This window comes from Centropristis striata, chromosome 10, assembly GCF_030273125.1.
Source record: "Centropristis striata isolate RG_2023a ecotype Rhode Island chromosome 10, C.striata_1.0, whole genome shotgun sequence".
NCBI lineage: Eukaryota > Metazoa > Chordata > Actinopteri > Perciformes > Serranidae > Centropristis > Centropristis striata.
Window position 1 is genome coordinate 13,146,600 of NC_081526.1, and position 12,571 is coordinate 13,159,170.

A 12,571-nucleotide genomic window follows, 5' to 3' on the forward strand; every position below is an offset into this window, starting at 1 on the left:
TCTCCTTGATTTCCTGTCAATGTACTGCTCCACACTCCAGTAGTCCAGTAGGTGGCGGTAATGCGCCTGTACGTTGGTCAGCCAAGCGCCAATTAAACTCAAAAGAAGAAGAAGAAGAAGCTAACAGCTAACACTAGCTTGTGTTGAGCCAGCGGTAAGAGCTGAGCTGGTGGTCGACTCTACACACGACCTAGCGTGGGCTATAACAGCTGCTTCACCAAGTATTAAACGTTTGTTGCAGGAAAAACTACTCACGTTAATACCGACACAGGTAAGCTCATCTGGAAGGCGCATAGCTACCAACTAACTCGATTTGTTCAGCGAATCTTTTTGAATGTTTCTGCAGTGATTGTAACGGAACTGCGTTAAAAGCTAGCATAAGCTAATTCGGCTAACCGTTAAAAAAGAAAAATATAGAAATAAGGTCGGTAAAAGTGCCAAAATGGTTGCTGATAATGCGCGTAATGGTTGTAAGTCAAGCGAGTTGTTGTAACGTTTGCCTATAAATTCAATGTGATTGTTTACGTCTCCTAGCGTTAGTTAATCTTTGTGTTTGACACATTAACGTAAAGGAATCGATTGTTTAAACTTTCAGTGCAGTCAGCCTGCAATCAAAGCTAGATAACGTTACTGGAAAAATTATAATCCACTGTATGTGTTTCTTAGAGTTAACAAACTTGTAAACCGGAGAAAGTTGGTTAAGGTTAACGTTACTTGACGCAGCACTATACTTAAACAGCATTTGTTGTTATCACTACTAAAATTAGAAACTGGAGCCCCACTGTGTTGATGGAAATATTCAAGCTCCGTATTAAACATGTTTGCGGTGGATCTCAGATTATTATTTCGGTTTATTGGTGATCCGATGTTTCTTAGCGTTAACCTTAACGTTCACGTCTTAGTTCACCGGGGGATCTAACTCACGTTAGCTTCCTAGCTAACATCAATGTTATGCTATGGTTCAACGTCAGCTTTGTTGTCTTCTCCGTTGCAAGGGAGGGAACCCTGAAGTAGCTTATCCATCTTACGTCGCTATGCTCTTTTTAATTTATATTTTTACTGAATTTACTTATTAATATGCGGACCAAAAACTAGTTGGCAAATCCATAGTACACGTAGCATATATAATGGTTGACTGATTCCAGATTAGTTGCCCCGTTCCCCTTTCTCATGTTGACCATTATAGTCTCGTTTTCACACTGATTTCGGATTTTTGTCCCCCAATATATTTATTGGCATTCCGATGTCATAACATAACCTCAACAATTTAAGACAAAAGTTACATACATGACACACACCCACATATATCTGCACATTTACACACACACACACACACACACCTCTATTTACTATTACTATTTTCTACCTCTACATTTCTTTTCAGATGAGGCTTACAGTCCTGGTTTAATAATGCAAATCTCTTCGATAATGCAAATCTCTTTGAACAAAGTCTTTTTGTTTGCTTTTAACAGTGTAAGTGTTTTTTCAGACCGATGCAGTTTGAAACTTCCTTTATTCACATTCCCAGTGTTGGAGCATCCATACTCTTCCTACAAAGTGCAATAGTCTTTCTTGCTTGAAGAAGTCAGAGTCCGAAAGTTTAGTTTGTTTTTGTGTTTGTATGAAGTCCTCTGGATATATTCCAAGCACACACAGTTTGACATTTAATGGGATTTTGTTGACAAACATTTCATAACATCCCTTCAGAAATTTTGAACCTTTAGACATTTCCATAGACAGTGCAGAAGTAGAATAGTACCTTTGTCACTAAAGTAATATTTGCAAGGAAAATGGCTTTATAGCAAGAAATATGACTCTTTAATAATGATTTGTTGTTAACAGGTGTCTGGGAAGGATCCACGATGTTGAACCCTACCAATGGCGACCCGAGCCACGTTGTTGTGAATTATGTTGAGGAGTATTTGGACCTGGTGGAGTCCCTACCCTTTGACCTGCAGAGGAGTGTGTCCCTCATGAAGGAAATTGATGCTAGGTATCAAGGTAAAGAAGCTGGGCAGTGCACTGCATACACGGATGTGCAAGACACAAATCTCTTTTGTACCTTTTTAATTAATAAAACCAACAGACTAAAGAGGAAACAGAAATTATACTTTAACAAAGTTAATAAATTAAACACATGGAGACTAAACTTACATTTACACATGATTGTTTTTGTCTTACTAAACATTATAAATTAGCAGGTAGTTCTAATGTGCAATTACACACATTTTATCTGCATATCTCAACCGCTCTCACTAGATGGAGCCTAGCAACTACCAGTGGTAGCAGAGCAGTCTCATTATAGATTGACAGATTTATCTCCTCTCTAAATTTAGCAAGAGACTGTAATGCAGTAGTAATAGTTAAACTATTTAAAAGATGTCTGAACTCAATAGCAGTCAGTTGCAAATTCATTAGGTACACCTAGCTAGAGCTAACGCAATCTAATGTACTGCTTGACCCCTTATATAGTTTGTTCACTCTTTATTTACCTAAACATCCTTCATACTACATTATATGCCAAGAAAGTGATCTAATACAACAGTTGGAACTGAGTTTACATTTTGTGGTGTGTACCTTTGAGATTATGTTGGATAACAGTATTCTTATTCGTACTTTATTTTTTCCTCTCGATTTCTTCTTTGGCAGATGTTCTAAAGGAGCTTGATGATGCTTATGAACGATATCGCCGGGAGTCTGACACACTTCAGAGACGAAAGCTTCAGTTATCCATTCAGAGAGCGCTGATCCGCAGTCAAGAGCTTGGAGATGAGAAAATCCAGATTGCCGGGCAAATGGTACATTAAGAGCACCCTGCAGCTGCTGTACTAGGGCTGCTTATTGGCAAACTTCCAAGTCTAAGAGTGTGCAAGTACAGATAAGTGCTTTCCTGGAACATTTGTGCTCAGAAAATCTACCCAAGTAAATAAAAAGAAAAAGATAGGCAAAGACCTGCTCAAAGGCCTTTTTGTATTAGGTTCTAAATTTTTGCACATATCTGAATTTCACTGAAATCGGTACAGAGAAAAGACTAGTTGTACATTAGTAAACAATGTGTTTTATTATAGTTACACTCTAGAACGAGAAACATAACCCCATATTCAACTTTATCCTTTCACATATGATGGAGAGAAATTGCATGCCTTATTACTCTACATTTAAAAGAGCACAAATTCAATCATACATAATGTATTAAAAAATGTATATTACCTTTCAAATTAATGTTTTCTAAAATAAAAACCTCCAAAAGCATTTTTAGCCTGCTATACAACTAACAACTCTGAGGGAAAAAAATCAGTTCTTGATTAGCCCAACCAAAAGATTATATGAAACCTTAATTAAATGTATTTTAATGTAAAAGTGACTTTACTCCTTTTACTCCTTGTGTTTTTATACAGGAGGCTGCAAAAGTAGGTATACAGAAATGTAAAACCAAATGTGCACACAAAATGTAACTTATTGATTATAACCCTAACCCATCAATGATAAACATATTAATCCCTCAGATGTTCGACTGTTTGCCCCAGCATTCACACACTCCACTAGTCGAGTGTGGACACCCATGCACACTCTGGCTCAAAGGTCTATCGGCATCAATTTTCTGGCAGGCCTCCCGTATGAACTGAATCATGCTATCAACAGAACATGGCTTGCGTATGAAAACCTTATCTTCCACACATCCCCAGAAAAAGAAGTCTGTTGGGGTGAGAGCAGATGAATCCTAGCACCACTAATATAATACTGGTAATACTGGAATAATCCTTACTGTATACCTACTTTTGCAGCCCCCTGTATGCTATACATGCGATACAAAGTTCTTGTTTCTGATCTTTCTCTGAGACAGTGAAATAGTCCACAGGGCCAATATTTTATTTAGCTTATTTTAACAAGCAGACCACACAAGCACATTGCTCTTTTAGGTCATGCCAGACTTGTGTCCAGTCCGTGGATTCTAAGCTGTATCAGCTGCTGGCAGCATGAGCTGGATAGCGTTGTTCAAGCCCAACTGCAAATAACCAAAACAACATTGAGCCAGGGCAAAACTGACTGTATTTTTGTTTATCAGTAAAATGTTACAACACATACCTGATAAACAAGAAGCATGCAATTGCCTTTCAGTTTGTTCAATTAATCAATTCAGTAACAAATTTGCAAAAAAAACTCCTATTCAATTTTGTTTTCTGCAAAAATTTAACTTGTGATTTATGAAAACGAACACTATATTACATCTGTATGTCCTCACTAAACAAGTTTTAGTCTTAATTCTAGTTTTAACTTTGCAACTGTTTAATCATCCACATGTACTCGTAATAAAAAGTAAAATCTGAATGTTTTTTGTTTCAGGTCGAGTTAGTTGAGAACCGAACACGACAAATCGACTGGCATTCTGAACTTCTCCTTTCCTCTCAAGAAGTCCCTGAGAGTCACGTTCCCACAGCAACGTCGTTGACAACTAATACAGCATCCATGATGTCGTCGTCGTCGTCATCATCAGCCACCGTTACTCCAGGCAAAACCGGCCACCACGACAAGAAGCGCGACGAGGTCACCCCAGGCTCCGGGGGCGGAGATAAAGCCGGAGGTAAACGCTCAAGACGTCAGAAAAACGGAGAAAACCGGGAAAGTTACAGTGGTCTGGATCACGCAGAGGAAACAGGAGTTGGGGCATCCCGGGAAAAGAGAGCCAAAACCTCTTCAAAGAAGAAGAAAAGGTCAAAAGGAAAGTCTGAGAGAGAAGTGTCACCCCCAGACCTGCCCATCGACCCAGATGAGCCGACATACTGCCTGTGTGAGCAGGTGTCCTACGGTGAGATGATCGGCTGTGATAACGATGAATGCCCTATCGAGTGGTTTCATTTCTCCTGTGTTGGGCTCCATCATAAGCCCAAAGGCAAGTGGTACTGTCCCAAGTGTCGGGGAGAGAACGAGAAAACCATGGACAAGGCCTTAGAGAGGGCCAAGAAGGAAAGGGCTTACAACAGGTAGCTCGCTCCATCCGGCCCAATGAACACTTCTGCGTAAAAATTGTATTTTATGTCTCGTCTTTGTTTCCATTTTGTTTCTGTCAATACTGTTAACAAGAGTAATGATTTCATGAGAGGGATGTTGTAAATAGTTATTTTTATAACTGCAGCATAGCTAAGAAACAAGACTGCTGCATCCTGGTTCTGATTATTGTTATCAAAGGACACAGTACAGTACAACGTGCATGTAACTCACATCCTCTGTTTTCATCATGCATGCAACAGCACCCACGCGGTTATATATGCTCAATAAACAGAATGTTTCTAAACAAAGAATTTTAGAATGTTTTTGACAACATAAAGAGTGAAGAATATTTTCTATCACTTTGTGGATTAGCAGAAAGTAGCATACATTCCATGGGCACTTGTTTTTAAAGTAGCTTTAATATTTTTTATAATATTGTATCTAACAATGTGAAGGGGTCATTGTAGGAATGAAACTACAGATCATCACCCGAATCTGCAACACGACTCTTTACAGAGCAGAAGCAATATCCGCTCATTGTTTAGCTGTCCCGCCCTCAACTTTAATGTTTGGGTTCACTCTAAGTCTTTAGCAGCAACAAAGGGCTATAATGCCATTGTTCATTACCTGCTCAGCACCAAACAGCCTTCATTTGTCAAAGACTTGAATACATTTGTAGTGAGTTCTAAGTAAGCCATGAAAGATCACATCTTAATGACAACTTGACACTGGTGCTGAACCGTGTTATACCATAAACTTCAAACTATACAATTTTGATAGTGGCATATCTGGCCTGTTTAATACCTATACCTATGAGTGGAAACACCTGCAGCTCAGCAGTACAATTCTCCAGTCCTTTCAAATAGTCGTGTATAATCACTTTGCCTTTAACGAGAGGTCACAACTCCATGTTGCGAGTGTGAATTTAACCAGTTTACCTTATAGGCAGTGTCTCATTTGTGGGTTATCTTGACATCAATATCACAACAACTGAGATACAACACAATCACATTAAGTCCTGCCAAAGCAAGAAAAGTTACATTTGGATCAAATAGTTTTGAATTTGCAGTTACAATAAAAAGCTTCTCACATAAAGATGGATTTGCCTTTTTTTTTTTATTTACAAGTGCTGAAAAAATGACATGGGGGACAACCAGTGCAAAATCTGTACATAAATTCAGTTGCAGGTTTCTTATATACATGAGTACTGAACAGGAACGTGAATACACTCTTTCTGTCATGCATGTAACAGAGTTCACAACACAGCAAAAGACATGGTGTAAAGATGTCTGGTTTAGTTGTAGTCCGTGATGCTCAGGCTGCTCATTCTCCCGGGGAAAGGTAGGATGACCACATTTGGGCTGACAAACTGCCTTGTGAAAACAAACTGGCAGAAAAGATGAGGAGCACAACAGAAGAGGACCCATGACTTAATTCATACACCCTCCAAGACATTTAACATAATTAGTCATGGGAAGCTATTACAGCAAGTAAGAACACACCAGAATTTTTGGGGTAATGGCCCACAAGTCCATACTGACAAAACATCAAGGCAAGATTTAGCACATTTCCCCTGACGGACTGGAAAAGGGGGACAGAATAGAAAAAAATAAATCCCTCTTGGCGGGCAAAAAAACTATGAGGGGAAGGGGAAGTTGAAGGTAAAGTGCATAAAAGCTTAAAATCAAAACGTTGGGAGGGAGGATGGGGAAAAATTAAGAGGTACTCCACTAAAACTTGCGGCACACACAGCTTAACAATGGAGAGAGCAGCTACCACGATTGTCAGGTCAACTGTCTCTCCAGCTTTGTTCTACAATGGCAGACACACGCTTCTCATATTCCCGCTTGTTCTCCTGGTACAGCTGAGCTGCCTGACTGTTGGCTGGACTGTTTGGGTTTGGTTCATCGAGCAGGGACTGAAGGGGGAAAGGTGAAACTTTAGTGAAAAAATAACCAACCTGCAACAACACCATTCATTTACTTACTGTGCCTTTATAAATGCATGGTGTCAAATACATCAACTTCAAAAAAGGCTTCAGACTACCTAAGGCCTTTACACACTGGGGGCTGGTCAGATAAATGGCACCATATAGCAAAATACTCTCATACAAAAAAAATTTCTCAACACAACTATTCATACTGGAAACAATGCTAATTTGTGATCAATAAAAGGTTTAAATATAGATTTGTGTAGGTAGAGAACCAACTACCAGGATGCTATTGACCCAGAGTGGCATCTGACAGTTTGTCTGATGCAAGTTTTTGTTTAGCATCCTTTTTTAAAATTTCCTGATAGCAAAATACTCTGAGTGAATTTGAGTTCCCTATAGTAAACAGCTGTGCAGTGTATATTTCTAAGGCTTTTATTTTGAAAGGTAAGCAGAAAAGGAATGGGTCTGGTATGTGCTGCCTTTGTCTGGGTTGAAAGGAGTCATAAATTTGACATGAAGGCTCTGTAATGTTATATAATCCACAAAGTAGTGCAACTCGTAACCCTTGTTTACACTAGTGTACGTTTTCGTGTATAGGTTAGCACATGTGCTCATTTTGTATAATTGTTTCCAACCCTTATTCCACATAAGTTTGGCTTTGTAAAACTGCTAATAAAAACAGAATGATTGAAATTCAGAATGAGTGTATATATTAAAAAAAAAAAAAAAAATTTGCAAATCATTGTATTTTTGTTTTTTGTTTGTATTTTTTGTTAATGTGATTTTTTTTTATGTGAATTAGCAATCTGTAGCCTGACAGAAATCTTTACTTCAATTCTGGCATACAATGACCGATTACACTCCTGTCTAGTAAAATACATCAAACGTGTGGTGGTTTCAGTTTGGTAGATAGAATTAGCTTCATCGATTTAATATCATTGAATTGTTTTGTTTCCCCACTTTTGGTTCTAAGTAAAATAAGGCAAGCCTGCATTTTTAATGTACCATTGTTTATTGACACTTCTTACCTGGATAGATGTAAGAATAGAGGACACATCATAAGTGGGACTCCAACGATTCTGTAGGATGTCCAAACATATACTGCCATCTGCATAGACTGTAAATAAAAACATAATTAAACTCTGCAAACTTAAATAAACAACTTTTATGAGCAAGAAGATAAGGAAATATCCCTACCATTTGGATGAAACATCTTTGACACAAATCGTACTGTTGGGGGTTTGTTGGGGTATTCTTCTGTAAACTCTACAATGAGTTTAAATGTACCTGGAACAACACAAAAAACATATTTATTAGCCATTAAACCCAAGTGTGTGTTTGTGGTGTTTCAAGACTTCTCAGCTAAATACTCTATCAACATGACGCTGTTTCAGGTTTGTCAACTAAAGTAAAGGGGGGTTATCTTCAAACATGAAAGAACGAGAAGAATTGTGCCTTAGGCTGCAATCATATGACAACAGGTGGTGCTGCGATTCGCTGGAAGGTTTTATGGTGGTGGGGGAGTGTCACTTAAATGACTCGTTTGTGTGATGCTATGTTGATAACTTTAGCAATATTAGGCTTAATATTGCAATTATTGTTCCCTGTCATAGCAATTTTATGATTCCAACCGCACTCAAAGGCAGCTTCATTCATTCCAGGAGCAAGACAAAAAAAGACAGGAGGGACTGTGCTTGTGCAGGAGCATGTTGCAAAATTCCCCACAGAAATATTTTAACAAACTTTCATATAGTCAGCTGTTACTCAAGCTGTTACTTAAACTCAAGTTTAATCTGTTTCAACTTTTTTGCTGCATTTTTCCGCTGCAGTACCAACCGATGCAGACGAATAGCTGAATGAAATGGTTTACTTAAAAAAAAACTTTATTTGCAACACTTTAAGTATGACAATGTGAGTAGTTTTTTTTTTTATATACACTTAAAGTGATACAGCTGGCATATTCAAAATAAGGGATTTTGAAGTGGCAAAGTTTCTATGTTAGAAGTTTTAAATGCAATATAGGTACAATATGCCTTACTACACAAAAATAATCAGTCATTAACACAGTAAGATGCTTACCGTCCTCAAAGGGAGTTCCTTCAGGGCTGAGGTTAGAGAGAAATGTAGTTAATAACTTGTTTTGCAATACAAACACAGTAATGAGACTTAAAGTTGGAGGAAAATCTGTTTATGCACATAAAGGCTGTGCTCAAAAGTCTTACCCAAATATGACTGCATTCCACACCATAATGTTGTTTTCCGATGGGGCACCACTGACACCAGCTGGAGGGTCCTCTTGTAGCCTTTATAACAATAAAAGAGAAAGGAAAAGGTATTTAAGACTTGAACACTAAAGTCCACTGGCAGGAAATTAGGTTCAATCTTAAAAGTAACTTGAAAGAACTGAGGTAAAGCATGGTACAGAGACCCTCAGACCGTAGCAGTTTAAAGTCCAAGATAATTTTGAATTAAGCTGGAAAATGTTTAAATACTTTCTGATGTTTTTTATTAATAACTTCCTCCTAAAATCAAAATCTCATTGTCATTACAGTAACAGAAATTGCGTGGCAGAGCATTATGTAGTTGGTGATATGACACTTCTCTTCCTATCTTTCCGAGTATATCAAAATAGGAACACTGATGTTAAGGGTTGAAACTAAAGTAATCGCTCAGACTGCTTTGAACAAACCTTAGGACACATGTCTATTTTATTCTAATTCCCTACGTTGCACAATCACTACTGGACTATGGAAGCCTTTGAAAGGTTTGAATAGCTCACTTAGACACACTCGATCATGACCACTAAAGGCTAAAACTCGGTGCGATCAAAGGGTCTTAAGCAGCTGAAATTTCCAGTGGGATGAAAACATGAGGTAAACAAGTCTTGCCGCAATTTAATAATGTTCTCCTCACATTGAATACAATGTATTCGTGTGGGATCCCAGTATAATAATTAGCGGTGCTATATCTCGATTAATAATAATTCTTATTTACCAAATACCAAGCTTTGATGAACTATTTTACTTATCATCACACTGTTAAAATAATCGACCAAGTCATTTTTTTTTGTCAAAATTGGGTTTTTTGCCTAAATCATCTCCTCATGACGCCGGCCACCTGTGGTAAAAACGCCTACATCCTCAGTTTATCAGATCATGTGATTTTACCTCTTTAAGATAATCACTTCTTAGACAATTTGCCACATTCATAGGCATCAGATAAGAACCCAGCAAAGAAGAGCTAGAGGGAGATTGTTTAGTTATCAGTGTTTTATTGTTGACACTAATATTGGTAACACTTTACTCTCAGGTGTGTACATACGAGTGACATGAGCGTGTCATAAACATGACATGGGATGTGTCATGAACATTAATGACACTTTGAAGTAACATTAATGCTCATGAAACTTGTCATGTCATGTTTCTGACAGGCTTGTGTGTGTAGACACCTTTGAAATAAAGTGTTACCATATCTTGCTTAAGTCACAAAGGCATGTTCAAAAAATTGCCTAAGTCATTTATTTCTCTTAAGTTACATAACTTACACACAGTGTTATAACTATGCCAATAGCCATCCTTTGTTACATCCTTTTAGAGTGAAATTGTCAATAAATGTCATAATATACACTTTGGGTGAAGTTTTTAGCGTTTCCTACAAAACTTGAAAAATTAGTTAGGCGATTATTTTAACAGGGTGACGTTATGTAGGAAGCGTGTGGGTTCAATACATCTAACGTTGGTGGGCGACGTAACTTACACAGTCTAACGTGTGTTAAATGTTAAATAAATGCCAGCCTTGAATACACGAAACATTTACCTTTGATGGGTTCCATTAAATGTATTTTGCGCAATGATAAAATGGCCAACCGGTCACTTGTCACGGACATTTAAATGCTAGCTAGTTTTTATAGTGTCTAGCAGCTGGAGCAGAAACTCAATTCGACTGTCCAATTAGCATGTAGCAGCTAACACTGTTAGCTTCTAGCTACGACCGAAACGCTTCAACAAAACTAACGATATTTTTACTTCACGGTTCCAGGTTCGTAAAAATACGACACGCACTTCACGGTACTTACATTACGATCACATTTTACTAAGAAGATTAACGAACAAATTAATTAACATTAAATAAATCCTGGTTAGCTATGCCAAGCTAAGGTAAGCTAATGTTAGCTGTTTTTGACAAATCATAGCTAACATCGGTATCGGCATAATTTCTGAGCTTCAACTTACCGTTTAAAATCTCTCATAAGTCTCCTTCTAGCCGGGGTTGACATGGTCTAACTTGTGAAACACGTTTTAATAAAATGTATTCGTCAACAGGAGCTTATTTTATCAAAACGTTATATTGTATTTAATAGTTATGTGACACCTTCACAGTGACCCTATTCACAGCAGTCTGAGGCTTTTGGTTGCTCTCTTGATAATCCTGACTCTCTGGTTAGCCCAGCTAGGTTTACTGGACGACACCATATCACGGAAAGAGGGTTTTTTTTCAAGTATCAAGTTTAATCAAATTTTCCGGCGATGGAATATCTGTGCAACATCTAATGCCGTTAATAAAACATTATATTAGGGCAACATTATGTTAAATACCGACAAGATACATTTATCTATTACGTTGTTTTATTTAACAGCGTTTATATATCTCCCCCATTCTCATTGAAGGCGTCGTCTGACACGGGGCGTGGTCACATTGACGTAGTGTTTGTGCAGCGCAGCTATGACGAAAGTCGCCCCCAGTGACAGGTGACTGTTGGCAAAGTACATCTATGAGTACAGCACTGTAAGACATAGACTTAAACTGCTCTTTCTGTGAAGGACACCCTGAAGATGTTTTTCATTTATTTTGGTCTTGCCCTTTCTCAACTATATTATGGGAAGATATTTGTAACCTGATTTCTGTTTCGATTGAACCTCATGTGTCCCTGTGCTTTGAACATGTACGTTTTGGTTTCACCGACTTTTCTTTTGCAAAAGAAAAACAATACTATATCATCAATCTCATGATACAGTTAGCCAAATGGCATATCCATAAATGTCGTTACGTTAATCAAAAACCTCTTTGTCTTTGAAAATGAAACCAAACAATGTATTAAGTCTATTAAGAAATCTACCAACATGAAAGCTTTGAATGTATGTGCACTTTACAATGTTTTTGTATGAAAGCTTGTCTCTGTATTGTTGAAACCCCCTGACGGCGTTTTGTTGGCGTATTGTCTTGTATTGCACCATGTTGTTTTAATAAAGTTTAAAAAATGTTTTTTTTTTTAAAGTAAACCATTGTAGCTGCTCCATTTAGAGCAGTATCCGGGATAAAACGGGACAGAAGTTCAAAGACTTGTGGTTTGGAAAATATCTTAAATACCACGACTTTCTATGCATTTAATTTGCATTGCAATGTTGAGGCTATATTTAACAAGTTATCTACACATAGCACTCCAAAAATAAAATAGATAATTTCAACTTTTGCAAAACTTTTTTAATCCTTAATGAGTACAACATGGGATGGAGTTACACTGTTTTCATTAACAAAAAGAGGCAGGGATTCCCTTCACTTCCAGTTGAGAAAGAAACAAAATAGTATTGGCAGTGGTTCAATACAGATGGTTCGTTTAGTGTATAACATAAAAAGGCTATTTACAGCTAA

At 37.7% G+C, this 12,571-nt stretch overlaps 2 protein-coding genes across 2 annotated transcripts; one reads left to right on the forward strand and one right to left on the reverse strand.

The window, feature by feature from the left end:
- The first annotated feature begins 114 nt into the window (after positions 1–114).
- ing1 (inhibitor of growth family, member 1) lies at positions 115–5,971 on the forward strand. Its single transcript, XM_059343009.1, has 4 exons — positions 115–271; positions 1,843–2,001; positions 2,650–2,798; positions 4,345–5,971. Exons 2-4 carry the CDS (start codon positions 1,863–1,865, stop codon positions 4,984–4,986), a joined length of 930 nt encoding a protein of 309 aa, XP_059198992.1. The 5' UTR covers positions 115–271; positions 1,843–1,862; the 3' UTR covers positions 4,987–5,971.
- Positions 5,972–6,086: 115 nt separating this feature from the next.
- On the reverse strand, positions 6,087–11,323 carry ube2al (ubiquitin conjugating enzyme E2 A, like). Its single transcript, XM_059343010.1, has 6 exons — positions 11,155–11,323; positions 9,145–9,225; positions 9,002–9,027; positions 8,120–8,209; positions 7,951–8,039; positions 6,087–6,907 (listed from the first exon to the last, which is right to left on the reverse strand). Exons 1-6 carry the CDS (start codon positions 11,196–11,198, stop codon positions 6,779–6,781), a joined length of 459 nt encoding a protein of 152 aa, XP_059198993.1. The 5' UTR covers positions 11,199–11,323; the 3' UTR covers positions 6,087–6,778.
- Between the last annotated feature and the right edge of the window lie 1,248 nt (positions 11,324–12,571).